General features: G+C 47.3%; 2 protein-coding genes across 4 annotated transcripts in view; both read left to right on the top strand.

The window, feature by feature from the left end:
- Nucleotides 1–7999, top strand: part of LOC133361384 (zinc finger protein OZF-like) — a 32586-nt gene extending 24587 nt beyond the window's left edge. The window contains exon 3 of the mRNA XM_061580316.1: nucleotides 1470–7999. Coding sequence (XP_061436300.1) covers nucleotides 1470–3323 — 1854 coding nt within the window. The 3' untranslated portion in view covers nucleotides 3324–7999. The remainder of the gene's footprint in view (nucleotides 1–1469) is intronic.
- Nucleotides 8000–8238: 239 nt separating this feature from the next.
- On the top strand, nucleotides 8239–14531 carry LOC133361390 (zinc finger protein 239-like). 3 transcript variants are annotated; one of them, XM_061580323.1, is made up of 4 exons: nucleotides 8239–8623; nucleotides 10011–10135; nucleotides 11119–11169; nucleotides 11287–14531. In XM_061580323.1, exon 4 carries the CDS (start codon nucleotides 11297–11299, stop codon nucleotides 12362–12364), a length of 1068 nt encoding a protein of 355 aa, XP_061436307.1. In that variant the 5' UTR covers nucleotides 8239–8623; nucleotides 10011–10135; nucleotides 11119–11169; nucleotides 11287–11296; the 3' UTR covers nucleotides 12365–14531. The 3 variants fall into 3 exon arrangements, with proteins under 3 accessions (XP_061436307.1, XP_061436306.1, XP_061436308.1); XM_061580322.1 differs by lacking the exon at nucleotides 11119–11169; XM_061580324.1 differs by lacking the exons at nucleotides 8239–8623; nucleotides 11119–11169 and having other exon boundaries at nucleotides 9870–10135; nucleotides 11257–14531.
- Nucleotides 14532–18046: the final 3515 nt, after the last annotated feature.

Here is an 18046-nt window from a genome sequence, read left to right on the forward strand (position 1 = left end):
TTACCTGACCTGCAGGTATGCTGCAGGGCAGTTAATAGATATTTTCTCTGCAGCAATGAAGAGGTCTGATGTGCGACGCCCACATGAATAGGTGGAACGCTGGGTTCCTAAAACCCAGCAAGACAGGGGGGAGGACAGCTGGTTCATCTGTCAGTCATCCCTTGACACCTGGATCATTCCCATTACCTACTGTCAAGGAATCCACACTTACATGGCCTTAAATTGCACCTATCATGGCATTAGCACTGGGATAAGGTTACTTGCAATTCGTCATGAATGGTGGATTTTTGTTTAGCTATGTTAATGAAGCATGTGAAATGTATGTGTATTAGAGAGTTTATTTTTGTGGGGAGATGTGGTGCAGTTATTTCACTGCATTATGAACTCAACAATTAGTTTGATTATCACTGCCAGCAAACATGATTGATAAGTGAAAGCTTGTGGGCCTCTGTTATGTTGATTGATCTTAAATTAATTACATGGTGAAGGGAGGAAGCGTCAATACTGAGCAGATGAAGGCGGCCAGGCATGGTTCTGGACACACCACTACTTTTTACCATGCCAGTGTGTGACAGTGTTAAGTTTGTATTTGCAGTAAATTATATTAACTATTGAACATGGAGGTTAAATCAAAACAATCGCTTATTTTAGTTTCCCTCTGAAACTTTTTGGAAGAATGGAAACAGGAAATTAACAGCACATATGCTGCTGAAGTTCGATCTGTTCATCCAAGCATTCAAGCAAATCTGAGCCTGGCTTCACACCTCTAAAGTTGCGATTGAACATTTATTCATGCATTACAAATATTATTCCCAACAGCCTTTGCTATGTTAGCTGAAATTTGCTTTTATAAATACTTTTGCAGCCAGAATGCCGAAATTGTGTGCTTGGTGTTTTGCGTTAACATTTATTTTGAAGATACTCGGGCGTACAGGTATATTTATAACCTTTTGCCCTCTCATTGTGTGTCTTAACAGCCCGTGTGATGAATTGGGGATAATCTTGATTAAATTAATAAATATAGACGTGTAAGTCATGTATGGCTGTGTATATATTCATTCCTCTGTGCCTCGATACTGATGAAGATGGTGTGGACATTTTTTTCTGTCTGCAGCTGATGCTTCTTCTGATGCTTCCTCTGCAGAATTGGTCTGATGGAGCAAAGGCACTCAGCGCGGCTCGGTAGACAAAGACAACAATGGGACCAGTATGCAAACAGCATGGATTGTACTGGAAATTTTACACAGGACCAGAGATCTCCAACGGGAGAGAAACCCTTCAAGTGCACTGTGTGTGTGAAGGCATTTTCAAGTTCATTTAATCTTAAAAAACACCAGAGAACACACACAGGAGAGAACCCCTTCAAGTGCACTGTGTGTGAGAAGGCATTTGCATGGTCATCATGTTTACAGATCCACCAGAGAACACACACAGGAGAGAAACCCTGTAAGTGCACTGTGTGTGGGAAGGCATTTTCAAATTCATCTTATCTTAAAATACACCAGAGAACACACACAGGAGATAAAGCCTTCAAGTGCAGTGTGTGTGAGATGGCATTTTCACGGTCATCTAATCTTAAAATCCACCAGCGAATACACACAGGAGATAAACCCTTCAAGTGCAGTGTGTGTGAGATGGCATTTTCACGGTCATCTAATCTTAAAATCCACCAGAGAACTCACACAGGAGAGAACCCCTTCAAGTGCAGTGTGTGTGAGATGGCATTTTCACATTCATCAAATCTTACAAAGCACCAGAGAACGCACACAGGAGAAAAACCCTTCAAGTGCACTATGTGCTTGAAGGCGTTTGCACGTTCAACACAGCTTCATAGACACCAGAGAACGCACACAGGAAAGAAACCCTTTAAGTGCAGTGTGTGTGGGAAGGCATTTTCAAGTTCGTCTTATCTTAAAATACACCAGAGAACACACACAGGAGATAAACCCTTCAAGTGCAGTGTGTGTGAGATGGCATTTTCACAGTCATCTAATCTTAAAATCCACCAGAGGACACACACAGGAGAGAAACCCTTGAGGTGCACTGTGTGTGGGAAGGCATTTTCAAGTTCATTTTATCTTAAAAAACACCAGAGAACACACACAGGAGAGAAACCCTTGAGGTGCACTGTATGTGGGAAGGCATTTTCAAGTTCATTTTATCTTAAAATACACCAGAGAACACACACAGAAGAGAAAGCTTTCAGGTGTAGTGTCTGTGGGAAGGCATTTTCAGATTCATCTGCTCTTAAAAAACACCAGAGAACACACACAGGAGAGAAAGCCTTCAAGTGCAGTGTGTGTGAGATGGCATTTTTACAGTCATCTAGTCTTAAAATCCACCAGAGAATACACACAGGAGATAAACCCTTCAAGTGCACTGTGTGTAAGATGGCATTTTCACAGTCATCCAATCTTAAAACGCACCAGAGCACACACACAGGAGAGAAACCCTGTAAGTGCACTGTGTGTGGGAAGGCATTTTCAAGTTCATCTTATCTTAAAATACACCAGAGAATGCACACAGGAGATAAAGCCTTCAAGTGCAGTGTGTGTGAGATGGCATTTTTACAGTCATCTAGTCTTAAAATCCACCAGAGAATACACACAGGAGATAAACCCTTCAAGTGCACTGTGTGTGAGATGGCATTTTCACAGTCATCAAATCTTAAAAAGCACCAGAGAACGCACACAGGAGAGAAACCCTTTAAGTGCAGTGTGTGTGGGAAGGCATTTTCAAGTTCATATTATCTTAAAATACACCAGAGAACACACACAGGAGAGAACGAGTTCAAGTGCACTGTGTGTGGGAAGGCATTTTCAAGTTCATATTATCTTAAAATACACCAGAGAACACACACAGAAGAGAAACCCTTCAAGTGCACTCTGTGCGGGAAGGCGTTTGAACAGTCACCACAGCTTCATAGACACCAGAGAACACACAGGCATCAGAAGAACCCCAAGGAGTGTAGTCTGAAATCGACTTGTGAAAGTCAAAGTGCTGCAATGAACCCATCCCTCCTGAAAAAAGAACCAGAAGTAAATTCCAGCTTGGACACTATGAAATGTATCAAGGTGAAATTTGAAGAGGCGACAGTGACCAGCGAAGAAGTGACAGTGAAGAGCGAAGAAGTGAAGGTAAAATGTGAAGATGAACATTCAACTCCAAAACTGGACCTTCACATCAATGGAGGCAACGTGAAGCAGGAGGAGAATTCTGATTGTGAAGCAGAGCGAGGCAACTCCCAGCAGTTTGTGGAAGTGGAGGTGTGGGTGGACTTCTTAGACAATACAAAGTCAAATGGAGAACCTGTAGATGTGTAAGCTTGAGACAATGAAGCTGCAATAGATTCACATTTGTCACAGGCCTTTAATGAAAAGAACGTGAAGTTGAACACTCCATTCCTAGGTTCAACCTGCAGAGTAAGAGCGGTCAGTATTTGCGGACCTGTGGGTTGGGTAGATCTCTAACTAGGAGCGAGAGCCAATAAGCTCCCAAGCATTCACTATGTTATAATAATATTAACATTTATATGGTGCTTGGTTAATCGCCTCAGCAACTCATCATCTCATCACAAACACTCAAAGAGCACGCCTTTTGGCGTCCTCTGGATTAACACCGTTTGATACTAGGCTCTAAAGAAAGCTGTCTCTGGTGTGGACCAATCAGTTTCAAAGACAATGCATATGTTGTGTCCTATGACTAACCACACGGTGATCCGAGGGGAGAGAATTCACGTCAAGACAGAGACACGACCCATACATCGAGACTACTGCAAGTTACAGAAGACTACAAGCGACAGAGAGTACTGCGACGGGTAGACTCCGGGGCATGGCCTCGTGATCAACAATGGGTGGTGTGTCTCGCAGAGAAGAGGGGCGAAGTGATGCTCGGTGCTGAGTTCGGCATGGACTGACAGAGTATCGCTGAGAGTTTTATTCTACATTTATCCTGATGATTTGAGTCGCTTGCATAGTCAAGGATTGCGATAAGTTGTATTGTACTAAGCTTTCACAGTTGTTCAAGAGGTGTGCGAATACAATTTACAAGTTTTGAGAGTGAGTTCCAGCTCCCACGAGCAGCTGCGATCGGCAGGCTCCGGGGAACCTGCCCCCGTGACTGGCACATCGTCAACGAGCTGCACCAGCAGAAGCCACGAGTCTACGAAATCAACGCAAAGAGTTGACTTACTGCACGCAGCAAGCTCTGGGGTGGGACTCTGCAATCAACCAAGGATGAAGAGGCTTGCCGAGTAGCAATGGGTCACTGAGTATGAGCTCGGCGCTGACAGAAGAAGTATCGCTCAAAGATATTCAATGCGGAGTGCCAGCTCCCTCGAGCAGCTGCAGCCCGAGAGATAGAGTGACGAGCAAAGACGATCAATCAACCGGGAAAAAGGGTGGAAGCCCAAGCATCGACCAAGACAGCATCACAGAGAACCAGCTGCACGCGCAACCAGGCATCGCCAGAGAGCACGGAGCCGGAGAGAGAGCGCAGCAGCGCCACCTTCAAAGACAAGCGTCGTGCCGACTCGGCTCATCCAGCAGGGGAAAGAGCCTGACCAGCCGCCCGTGAGGAAGAGGAGAGCGCCGTGGGTTCGACCCACACCCACTGACCAGCACCAGCTGTGAACCAAGACAAGAGTGAGGAACAGCGACCAGCAGACGAGCTGCGGCCGCTATCTGACGAAGGAATCATCGCGCACCACCGACGGCAAGCGTCGTGCTGACTCCTCATCCAGCAGTGGGCAGCAGCTCCAGCTGCCGCCGAGCGAGAGAGAGCGAGGAAGCTGTGTGTATGACCCTCCCCCACACTCACATACTCACCACGTATCACCCAGCGTCTGCTTGACGCGAAGAATTGATCAAGGAGACAAAACCACCAAACACACCGCACATACCGGGACTAATAATAAGAAGAATGATAAGAGTGCGTCAACTATTAGCTGATAATGAAGAACATTGCTGCCCATTGAGTCACATGGATACGGTCGTTGAGAAGTATTTTAGTCGTTCTTTTTGTTAATTTTAACTGTACCGATGAATTCATTGACGAAACTTAACGTTTAGAAACCTACGTTACGAATCCACACACTCACAGGGAGACTATTGTGTTGAAATCTTTCTTTTGATGACAGAATCTTGCCCGCGAATTTATTGACGCCTTAGCCAATTGATAAGCATTTGCTGAAGCAGGCACACTGTCGCACACCATTGTTCCTAGACATTTAGTTAATTACATAATCTACCAATTAATTAATTGAGGTCTACTTTTGCATTCGGGACATGTTTTTTTATTGCTGTTCGTATGAATATCGTCACATTTACTTTTACGGACTTTTTCCTATTGCCGTATATGCTCGCGTTACTCTGAGAAATTAACCGATTGCTCTGTTACCTTCCTAAGTTCATGCATAATGAACTTAATTATAAGAACTGTATCCTTCGGCGAGATCTGAATTCTGAGACCTGATAGAATTACACTAAAACATAATCAATAAAAGTTACAGCGAGAATCTTTGTATTATCACGATTAGTTGGAAGACATTTTTTTCACGGACCAGCGGGGGGGGGGGGGGATGGTTTCATGATGATTCAAGCGCATTATATTTATTGTGCACTTTATTTATATTATTACATTGTAATATGAAAGAATGATACAACTCGCCATAATGCAGAATCAATGGGAGCTAGGCCTCGGCAAGGTAAGGTAAAAGTTAAACGGTAAAAAAAAAAGACTACCTTTACCTTACCTTTTACCTTACCACAATACAATCGCTCTCCCCTACCTTTTACCCTTTAGCAGGTAAGGTAAAAGGTAAAAAGAAACGACCCTACCTTTACCCTACCTTTTACCCTCATCCCATACAAATTACCCGATTACAGGGAAATTACTGGGGTACAACACATGACAAAGGTGTATAACGATAAATGCTAGGTAGAGCGCTTTGTTCATATAGAATACTCTCGAATCGGGCGTTGAGGCTGTCGACGACAACGTCCTCCATATCCTCCTCGTCCCAGTCGTCTTAGTCGATGGCGATCTCATCAACAACCTGATCAAGTTCGTCATTGCCATCGTCCTCGGACGAACGACAGGCAATAAGATCCTGCGCCGATCCGGCCCAGTTATACGGAACCTTCAGGCAGCCGACGTCCCGACCTCGCTGCCTGGGTCGAGCACGTTGTGCTTCTTGAGGTGGGCTTTCCACCCCGACGCGTTCGTGTGGGTGGAAAACCACTTGCGTGTGCTCCCACGGGAGCGCATGCCGCTGCCTTTTTCGATTACTGTTCGCAGCAATCCCAAAAATGCCATTGCTGTTATCCTCGACCTCATCCTCTAGTACCTCTACCTCAAGAACGCGGACCGTCCCCATCTGGTCCGACATCAATTATCGCAAATTAAAATAGAGGCCACGGACTGTGCCACGGAGCTTTTAGCGGTAAACAAGGTACTGTAGTTACCGGGTAATTATTCGCGCTACCTTTACCCTACCGGGTAATTCTTCTGAGCTACCTTTAACCTACCTTTACCTTACCCCTTGGCATGTCGAAACCTTTACCTTTTTACCTGGTAAAAAAGGTAATTTACCTTACCTTGCCGAGGCCTAGTGGGAGCCCTGAGCCCGTTTTCCTGTAACGAGATGGTCCCATCTGGGGGGGATGGGAGACCGTGACACCCGAAGTGTGTTGCCTATGTCCAGTCTGCTACCATATTCTAGTTTTGGTTGCTGTCACTGCAGAAATCCCTGCTTCACAAAGATAGGACGTTGGAAATGGAAGCAGGCTTTTCTGTGCTTTTGTCGCAATCTCAGGATATTCCGCCTTGACTTTAATCCAGAACGTATCGAGATTTGAAGTTGTCTCAAACATACTTTTAAGGCCACCTTCATTTGCGATCTCAAGCAGTTGATCCTCTTCTAGCACAGACAAAGTCGATTCACCTGGCTTAATCACAAATGGGTCGCGGGTCCATTCCTTCCCAGTTCGGGGGTCTTTTGTGGTTGGGAAATAATGCTCAAACTCTTTTAAAAGCTGAGATAGGTTTTAATGCACCAGCTGGGAGAAAGGCCCTGGCTCAGTCTCTTTCAAAATCTCTGCTAGTGTTTGAAACGTGTCAAAAGTTCCAATGTTCACTCGTCGCCCTCATAATTCCAGTTTGGCTTTGAATACAGCCACTTTATCTGCCGAATTGGACCGAGTTGTCGATCTCCCCTGAAATGACAGATTGAGTACGTTGAGCAGGCTGAATATGTCACACAAGTGAGAAAGTTTTGCGACCCATTCTGTGTCACTGAAATGTGCTGCCAGTGGTGACTGTTTTCCTTAAAGATATCTCTGGAGTGGCTCTCGCAACTCAAAAACTCTGGCCAGTGATCTACCTTTAGAAAGCCATCTCACTTCTGTGTTTTAGAGATGATGTGTGGTGAGCGTGCTGCGCTCCGAACCCGGCGACCCGAGTTTGATTCCCGCTCACGGCCACAACGATTATTTTACTGGTCCTGGGCTTCCCCTAGGTCAGGGGTCGGCAACCTACGGCTCCGGAGCCGCATGCGGCTCTTTACAGGCTGCTTCTTGACGATATGTACAGTATGTACTCATCGTCAAGAAGCAGCCTGTAAAGAGCAGCCTGTATGTACTCAGATGCATTGCGGCTCTTGAAATACTGAATTTTGTACCGAATTGGAAAGAAATGGCTCTTCTTGTTATTTTGGTTGCCGACCCCTGCCCTAGGTCGACTCAGCCTCAAACGAGTAACTGATGTGGTGTGTGAACATCGCCACTGGGGAGACAAAGGCGGCCGGGCGTGGTGAATCCAAGTCCCGGGCGAAGCCGGGTAGTCAAGCTAGTCTTCTATATATAAAAGGAAAATTTGTGAATGTGTTGTCTGTTCAAAATGTTTAAGCGTACTTCCCGACATGCAACAATCTTGAAATTTTCCATGTGGTACTTTGCAAAATGTACACCATGCAAAAATTATAAAAAAATAAACATTTGTATTTTGGGGGGGGGGGGGGGGGGAATGACCATGATGTGTGTGGCGAGAATCGATATCTGCTGAGCGTTTGTGGTATCGATCAAACGGAATAAGCCGATTCTAAATAAATCTACAACCTTCGATTCCTTTGCGCGATCTAAAGAATCAAATCTTGACGGGCGAGCCGCAAGTTTATTTTCCACCGCGCGTTGGGTTTTATTTAAATTTATAAAAAATTACATTTTTTATTAATTTCATGAATAAGATGAAAATCAAAAAAAATTTTCATTTGTATATGTTATGTTTTTAAGTTTTTTGAGAAGTTTTTCAAGAAATGTTTCCCCCGGGCAACGCCGGGTGCTTCCCGCTAGTACCTCATAAATGAAACTGAAACTATCAACTGGCGGTTAATTAACATAATTTATTCATAAATATCGCTATTTCATTGCGACAAGTTCAACATCCACGCCTCATCACTGCACATGAGACCGTCTCATTAACATAATTTATTCAGTTACACCGCCGCTCGTTGGGGGAGGGGATTGTGTTCAAAGCCTACCAGTGACGTCATGTCACCGCTTGCTGCCGCGTGACGTCACTTTATAGCGGGAAGCTGCTGCACCGCGCGCGCTCTTACAGATCCGAGGTGAGAAGTTAACATCGTGGTGGTTGTTGTTGTGGTTGTTGTTGTTTGCCCAGGTAGAGCCTCTCTCCGTCTCTCTCTCGTAGGGATATCAATTGAGTAGCAGCGAGTCTGGAATCGATGTCCAGGTTGGAACATTACAACGCGGGGCCTAGCCACGCGGGGCCTTGCCTCCTGCCCTCGCCTGATTGCATTTGCTTTAATCCTCTGCTTAAGTTTAATTCGTCTTCATCTGGCTCACTACTTCATGCGACCTCCTTTGCCAGTAGCAACATATAAGAAGAGGTTTTCCCCCCCCCTTTTTTGGCAACAAAGCAGGTGTTAAGATATTCTTGGTTCTTTCGGTAAAGTCACGTAGAAGGGAAATAATAAAGTAATACAATTTCTTGCTGTGTTTTTCACGCCTGACGATTGCTCGTGTTGCAGTCGAAACGTCGTGAGAATTTATTTTTTATTTTATTGTTTTTCTTCTCCGTGACTAGGTGTGAAAAACAGCAATAATTTTTTTGAAAATTTTTGATAATTTTCTTGCCGTGTTTTTCACACCTGACGATGATTGCTAGTGTAGCAGTCGAAACGTCGTGAGAATTTATTTAATTTCATTGTTTGTCTTCTACGTGACTTTAGGTGTGAAAAACAGCGAGAATTTTTTGGAAATTTTTGGAAAATTTTCTTGCTGTGTTAATTCACACCTGATTGCTCGTCTTGCAGTCGAAACGTCGTGAGAATTTTTGTAGTTTTTTATTGTTTTTCTTCTACATGACTTTAGGTGTGAAAAACAGCAAGAAATTTTTGGAAAATTCTTGAAAATGTTCTTGCTGTTTTTCACACCTGATTGCCTGCCTCGAGCGGTGATATCAATATAGAATATATGTAAGGATGCCCCCCAATAGACTTCCCCTGGATCTCTACCAGACACGTCCCACTGGGTCGAAGACCCCAGGGCTGGCCCAGGACACGCTGGCGGGACTATGTCGCTCGGCTGGCCTGGGAATGCCTGGGAATTCCCCAGGATGAGCTAGAGTCTGTCGCCAGGGAAAAGGAGGCCTGGACTGCCCTTCTCAGCATGCTGCCACCGCGACCCTCACCAGAAAAAGCATTTTAGAAACTAACGAATAAAGCTGTGATTCTTCTTGGCCACATATTACTATGTGGATTCAGAATATTAACTTATTTAAATTACCATCTCTGCTGGCTTATACCATGAAGGCTGTCCTGCCTATGATTCATCTATCCAACCAGACTTATTTTGTATTAGAAGCTTACAGATCCTGAAGATGTCAATATAGAATATAATCTTGAGTCTCTTTCGCAGGCGAGGCTGCATTTGTTTGGTCATGAATCCCGCATTCCCAGACACTACATGCTCAAGCATCTTTTGTTTGTCCAGATATTAGGGGCTGAACAGGCATGGCATTGACCAGAGAAGAGATTGGAGGATGTGGAGGTGATCGGACCTGCCGATGACTGGTGCCGGCAGTGTCAAGATTGGCCTCTGTGGAGGAGGTCCGTGAGGTATGCTGCAGGGCAGTTAATAGATATTTTCTCTGCAACAACGATGAGGTCAGAAGAGCGACGCCAACATGAATACGTGGTACGCTGGGTTCCTAAAACCCAGCAAGGTAGTGGGGAGCACAGCTGGTTCATCTGCCAGTCATCCTTTGACACCTGGATCATTCCCATTACCTGCTGACAAGGAATCCACACTTACATGGCCTTAAATTGCACCTATCATGGCATTAGCACTGGGATAAGGTTACTTGCAATTCGTCATGAATGGTGGATTTTGTTTATATATGTTAATGATGCATGTGGAATGTATGTGTATTTAAGAGTTTATCTTTGTGGGGAGCTGTGGTGCAGTTATTTCACTGCATTATGAACTCAACAATTAGTTTGATTATCAGCGACATCAAAAATGATTGATAAGTGAAAGCTCAACTGCTTGTGGGCCTCTGCTATGTTGATTGATCTTAAATTAATTAGATGATGAAGGGAGGAAGCGTCAATACTGAGCAGATGAAGGCGGCCAGGCATGGTTCTGGACACACCACCACTTTTTACCATGCCAGTGTGTGACTGTGTCAAGTTTGTATTTGCAGTAAATTATATTAACTATTCAACATGGAGGTTAAATCAAAGCAATCGTTTATTTTAGTTTCCCTCTGGAATTTTTTGGAAGAATGGAAACAGGAAATTAACAGCACATGCTGCTGAAGTTAGATCTGTTCATCCAAGCATTCAAGCAAATTTGAGCCTGGCTTCACACCTCTAAAGTTGCGATTGAACATTTATTTTTGCATTTCTGCATAATACAAATAGCATTATTCCCAAAAGCCTTTATTATATGAGCTGAATTTTGCTTTTATAAATACTACTTTTGCAGCCAGGCAGCCGAAATTGTGTGCTTGGTGTTTTGGGTTAACATTTATTTTGAAGATACTAGGGCTTCCAGGCATATTTATAACCTTTTGCCCTCTCTTTGTGTGCCTTAACAGCCCGTGTGATGAATTGGGGATAATCTTGAAGATATGGATAAATATAGACGTGTAAGTCATGTGTGACTGTGTATATATTCATTCCTCTTTGCCTCGATACTCATGAAGATGGTGTGGACATTTTTTTTCTGTCTGCAGCTGATGCTTCTTCTGATGCTTCCTCTGCAGAATTGGTCTGATGGAGCAAAAGCACTCAGCGCGGCTCGGTAGACAAAGACAACAATGGGACCAGTATGCAAACAGCATGGATTCTACTGGAAATTTTACACAGGACCAGAGATCTCCAATGGGAGAGAAACCCTTCAAGTTCACTGTGTGTGGGAAGGCATTTTCAGATTCATATGCTCTTAAAACACACCAAAGAACTCACACAGGAGAGAAACTCTTCAAGTGCACTGTGTGTGGGAAGGCAATTTCAAGTTCATTTAATCTTAAAATACACCAGAGAACTCACACAGGTGAGAAACCCTTCAAGTGCACTGTGTGTGGGAAGGCATTTTCAAGTTCATCTGATCTTAAAATACACCAGAGAACACACACAGGAGATAAACCCTTCAAGTGCAGTGTGTGTGAGATGACATTTTCACAGTCATCAAATCTTAAAAAGCACCAGAGAACACACACAGGAGAGAAACCCTTCAAGTGCACTGTGTGTGGGAAGGCATTTTCAAGTTCATCTTATCTTAAAACGCACCAGAGAACACACACAGGAGAGAAACCCTTCAAGTGCAGTGTGTGTGAGATGGCATTTTCACAGTCATCAAATCTTAAAAAGCACCAGAGAACACACACAGGAGAGAAACCCTTCAAGTGCACTCTGTGCGGGAAGGCGTTTGAACAGTCAACACAGCTTAATACACACCAGAGAACACACAGGCATCAGAAGACCCCCAAGGAGTGTAGTCTGAAATCGACTTGTGAAAGTCAAAGTGCTGCAATGAGCCCATCCCTCGTGAAAAAAGAACCAGAAGTAAATTCCAGCTTGGACACTATGAAATGTATCAAGGTGAAATTTGCAGAGGCGAAGGTGAAATGTGAAGAGGTGATAGTGAAGAGCGAAGAAGTGAAGGTAAAATGTGAAGATGAACATTCAACTCCAAAATCGGACCTTCACATAAATGGATGCAACGTGAAGCAGGAGGAGAATTCTGACTGTGAGGCAGAGCGAGGCAACTCCCAGCAGTTTGTGGAAGTGGAGGTGTGGGTGGACTTTTTGACAATACAAAGTCAAATGGAGAACCTGTAGATGTGTAAGCTTGAGACAATGAAGCTCCAATAGATTCACATTTGTCACGGGCCTTTAATGAAAATAACGTGAAGTTGAACACTACATTCCTAGGTTCAACCTGCAGAGTAAGAGCGGTCAGTATTTGCGGACCTGTGGGTTGGGTAGAACTCTAACTAGGATCGAGAGCCAATAAGCTCCCAAGCATTCACTATGTTATAATAATATAGCATTTATATGGGCTTGCTTAATTGCCTCAGCAACTCGGAGTTTTGTATCATATCTCATCACAAACACTCGAAGAGCACACCTTTTGGCGTCCTCTGGATTAACACCGTTTGATACTAGGCTCGAAAGAAAGCTGTCTCTGGTGTGGACCAATCAGTTTCAAAGACAATGCATATGTTGTGTCCTATGACTAACCACACGGTGATCCGAGGGGAGAGAATTCACGTAAAAACAGAGGCATGACCCATACATCGAGACTACTGCAAGTTACAGAAGACTACAAGCGACAGAGAGTACTGCAACGGGCAGACTCCGGGGCATGGCCTCGAGATCAACAATTGGTATTGTGTTTTGAGTCGCTTGCAAAGTCAAGGATTGCGATAAGTTGTATTGTACTAAGCTTTCACAGTTGTTCAAGAAGTGTGCGAATACAACTAACAAGTTTTGAGAGTGAGTTCCAGCTCCCACAAGCAGCTGCGATCGGCAGGCTCCGGGGACCCTGCCCCTGTGACTGGCACATCGTCAACGAGCTGCACCAGCAGAAGCCACGAGTCTACGAAATCATTGCAAAGAGTTGACTCACTGCAAGCAGCAAGCTCTGGGGTTGGACTCTGCAATCAACCAAGGATGAAGAGGCTTGCCGAGTAGCAATGGGTTACCTAGTACGAGCTCAGCGCTGGCAGAAGAAGTATCACTCAAAGTTATTTTACACTGAGTGCCAGCTCCCACGAGCAGCTGCAGCCCGAGAGATAGAGTGACGAGCAACGATGAGCAATCAACCGGGAGAAAGGGTGGAAGCCCAAGCATCGACCAAGCCAGCATCGCAGAGAACCAGCTGCACGTGCAACCAGGCATCGCCAGAGAGCACGGGGCCGGAGAGAGCGCAGCAGCGCCACCGAGCAAGGGTGTCAGCTGCCAGCGGACGAGCGGCGAGCTCTGTCAATCACCTTCAAAGACAAGCATCGTGCCGACTCAGCTCATTCAGCAGGGGAAAGAGCCTGACCAGCCTCCCGTGAGGAAGGGGAGAGCGCCAGCGAGAGCGCCGTGGGTTCAACCCACACACACCGACCAGCACCAGCTGTGAACCAAGACAAGAGTGAGGAACGGCGACCAGCAGACAAGCTGCGGGCGCTATCTGACGACGGAATCATCGCGCGCCGCTGACGGCAAGCGTCGTGCTGACTCTTCATCCAGCAGTGGGCAGCAGCTCCAGCTGCCGCCGAGCGAGAGAGAGCGAGGAAGCTGTGTGTATGACCCTCCCCCACACTCACATACCACGTATCACCCAGCGTCTGCTTGACGCAAAGAATTGATCAAGGAGACAAAACCACCAAACACACACATACAGCACATACCAGGACTAATAATAAGAAGAATGATAAGAGTGCGTCAACTATTAGCTGATAATGAAGAACATTGCTGCCCATTGAGTCACATGGATACGGTCGTTGAGAGGTATTTTAGTCGTTCTTTTTGTTAATTTTAACTGTACCGATTAATTCATTGATGAAACTTAACGTTTAGAAACCTATGTTACGAATCCACACACTCTCAGGGAGACTATTGCGTTGAAATCTTTCTTTTCATCACAGAATCTTGCCCGCTAATTTATTGACGCCTTAGCCAATTGATAAGCATTTGCTGAAGCAGGCACACTGCCGCACACCATTGTTCCAAGACATATAGTTAATTGTATAATCTACCAATGAATTCATTGAGGTCTACTTTTACAATCGGGACATGTTTCTTTATTGCCGTTCGTATGAATATCGTCACATTTATTTTAAGGACTTTTTCCTATCGCCGTATATCCTCGCGTTACTCTGAGAAATGAACCGATTCCTCTGTTACCCAGTTTAACAACGTAATCATTGAGGGTTAAATGTACGGATCAATGAGGAGCACATCTCCAGGAGTACTGTGTTGACAATTCCAAGTGTAATAAAGGACTCTTTCTCAATGTCGATCTCCGTTGTCCTTTATTTGGGTTCGTAGAATCTCGTTCACACGGCGTCCTCGCTCAGGCCCGCGTTTCTCCCGACGATCACTCCACAGCCACTCTGCTGCTCGTTCTGCAGCCTCACTGCTGCTCCGCCCTGCAGCCACACTGCTGCTCCGTCTGCAGCTTCACTGCTGCTCCGCTCTGCAGCTAGCCTTCCACCGCTCGCTAGCCCTCTGTGTCCTGACACCGATGGCTGACGGTGCCGACGTCTCCCACCGCGTGGCGACCGCGCCACTCTCGCCGTACTGCCCAGCGTGGCCTCCTCCCGTTTCACTCCGTCTGAACTCCCCGTTCCCCTTCCGGTTCTCTCCCTAAATCCTCTCCCCCACGTGACCCTAACTCCTCCCTCTCCTCACGTGACCCAGACTCCGCCCCCCCTCAATCCTTGCTCGCATTACATGACCCCCCCCCTGATGAAAACCCAGCCGTCCCCGGCTGCAATAAATATAATAAAATAATGCGAGCAACATTTTAACCATCTGGCATCACCGGACAACGGAGAATATAACAACGATAACAAGAACAACAACAACAAGAAAACAACGAAAGGAAAGGGATTTGGAACGCGTGCGGGTCGCCGGCCCGTCCCGAACGGGCGGCGGCCCCCCCACAGACCGAGATTGCGACGGGGTTTTAAGAGCGACGGGAGTAGAACCGCCGGCCGCTGTAGGAGGCCCGTCAACGCCAAGGTCCCATTCCCCAGAGAGACCCAAGTCCAGGGTCTCCCGCAACCGTGTCTGTGGTGGGGTTGGAGGGGCAGCGGGGTCAAGTGGCCCCGTCGCCGTGGTAGGCCCACCCAGAGCAGGATTCGCCGCATCCGCCTGCGTCACGGCTGGTTCGTCTGTAGAAGGCACGACAGGCGCGCTTGCAGGGTCAACAGGCAAGGGCAGAGGTGCGTCGGGTGCAACAGACACCGGCAAGGCAACATCAGGAGATGACGCATCCTTCCGCGGGGCCACGTAGAGCTTCAACCTAGACGTATGGACGTACCAGCGCCGCGATCCAAATCGAACCCGCGCGGACTGCGGGTTAGGGACTTCAATAAGCTTAACTGGCCCTTGCCATGGTTTGTGAAGCTTAGGGGAGGTCCCCGGCCGCACCTGCGGGCAGTGCAGCCATGCCATGTCACCCACTCGCCAGGGGCATTTACCGGTCGAGCGCCGGGCGTAACGCTCGTTCCGCGCCTGAGTCTTGGCAGTAGCCAATCGGGCCCCCTCCCGTGCCTCGGCGACGCATCGAACAGTGTCCTGAATGTACTCGGGGAGAGGCTTAACAGGACCCTTCGCCCCCGTACCCAGCTGTACTTCCACCGGCGGCACATTCTCGCGGCCGTAGATTAGAAAAAATGGAGAATACCCTGTGGACGCATGAGGCGTCATCCGATACGCGGAGAGTACCCCAGGTATATGCAAGTCCCAATCAGCTTGTTTCTCGTCAACCGTGACATAACATGGCCGACAGCGTCCGATTAAGCCGTTCCACCATGCCATCCGTCTGCGGGTGGTAGGGAGACGTACGAACCTTCTTGGTTCCCAGAGCAGCGCACACTTCGCCAACAATTTAGAAGAAAAATTTCGCCCCTGATTCGTGAGTAGCCTTTCCGGCGCCCCTTTGTCCAGTACATATCCAAACAGGAAGGCGTCCGTGATAGACGCCGCCGACTGGTCGGGTAAGGGCCAAGCCAAGCCATCGGCCAACGAGAATTATTCCACCCCGACCAGCACAAATTTATTACCCCTAGCGGATGGCGGGAAAGGTCCCAAAATATCCAGCGCCACCAACTCGTTGATTCGAGACACCTGTATAGACTGCACCGGCGGCACATATGGGTTTTTAGGCGGCTTCCGCCGTGCACACTCGGGACACGCCCGAATGTGTCCGACGACATCCGTTGTCATGCCGTGCCAGAAGTAGTCTCGCTGCAATGTTAGCAAAGTTTTCTGCACCCCGAGATGTAACAAAGTGTCGCAGTGCAGAGTCCGAATAAATTCGTACCGTAATGACGACGGTACCACCAGACGCCAGCGGTCATGCAACCCCTCCCTCCACATGAGCAAACCATCCCGGAGAGCGGCCCCCGGCGTCCCACCGGACAGCAGTCCCCCCGCTCCCTTCACAGCCCGACTCCGTAAAGCCCCCAACGTGTCGTCAAGCAATTGTTCACGAATCCATACTGAGCGCGGCAGGTTCAGAACCCCATCGGCCGGTCCTGGGCACACCAGAGCCCCAGGCACCTTGACAGCTGACACGACACGCCCCCTTACGATATTGAATGTCGAAGGAAAATTCCTGCAGGGTCTCCAACCATCGTGCAAGTTGGCCAGATGGTTGGTCAACTCTCAGGGCATATTGCAGAGCCGTATGGTCCGTGCGCACAATAAACGAACGGCCGTATAGATACGGCCGATATTGGCGGAGAAAATAGACAATAGCCAATAGTTCACGGCGAGTAACGCAGTAGCGGGTTTCTGCCGGGGACAGCACATGGCTACCGTAGGCTACCACGCGTTCCACGCTGCCCTTGGACTGTGACAGAACAGCCCCGATCCCGGTGTCACTAGCGTCCATATCCAGAATAAAAGGTCGAACAAAATCCGGATAGTCCAATGTCGGCGCCGTCGCCAACCGATCGCGTAGGCCCTCAAACGCCGCTTCCTCCGGCGGCCCCCAACTGAACCTCCGACCCTTGCCCGTAAGGGGGTGCAAGAGCCTAGCGATCATAGCAAAGTTCGGAACGAACCTGCGATAATATGAGGCGAACCCAAGGAAGCGACGTACATCCCCAACTGAGGCCGGGGTTGGCCAGTTGCGGACGCACGCCGTCTTCTCTGGGTCCATGGCCACCCCGTCCGCACTGACTGTGTCCCAAATAACGCACGGAGCGTTGCAGTAGGTGACACTTCTTTGGTTTGAATTTTAGATTGGCGGAGCGCATCCTAGCAAAAACCGTCTCCAATCTCTGTAAATGTTCATCAAATGTGCGGCTAAAGACGATGACATCGTCTAAATAAATCAAACATGTCTCCCACTGCAGACCCGTTAACACCAGCTCCATCAACTGCTGAAAAGTGGCGGGGGCTGCATTCAAGCACATCGGAAGGCAATTAAACTGAAACAATCCCTGCGGCGTACGGAAAGCCGTCTTTTTTCTCGAGGACTCATCGAGGGGAAGCTGCCAGAATCCCGAGGAGAGATCCAGCGTTGAAAAAACTTCGCCCCGGACAAGGCATCGAGGGAATCATCCATACGCGGCATGGGGTACGCGTCTGCGACGGACACCTTGTTTAATTTTCGAAAATCGATGCAAAATCGCAGTTTCCCATCCTTCTTCACAAGGACTACCGGCGCGCCCCATGGACTGTTAGACGGGGATATTATGTCAGCGGCCAGCATGTCCTCCACTGCACCGCGAACCTGATCCTGCTCCGTCGGGCTCAACCGATGCGAGTTCAACCGAATCGGAGTGGCGTCCC

This window comes from Lethenteron reissneri, chromosome 72 (assembly GCF_015708825.2).
Source record: "Lethenteron reissneri isolate LAM-NWPU_2019-01 chromosome 72, ASM1570882v1, whole genome shotgun sequence".
Taxonomy (NCBI): Eukaryota; Metazoa; Chordata; class Hyperoartia; order Petromyzontiformes; family Petromyzontidae; genus Lethenteron; species Lethenteron reissneri.

Excerpts from the sequence above, each read along its gene's own strand:
- LOC133361390 (XM_061580323.1), top strand. The coding sequence starts at position 11,297 with ATGGAGCAAAAGCACTCAGCGCGGCTCGGTAGACAAAGACAACAATGG.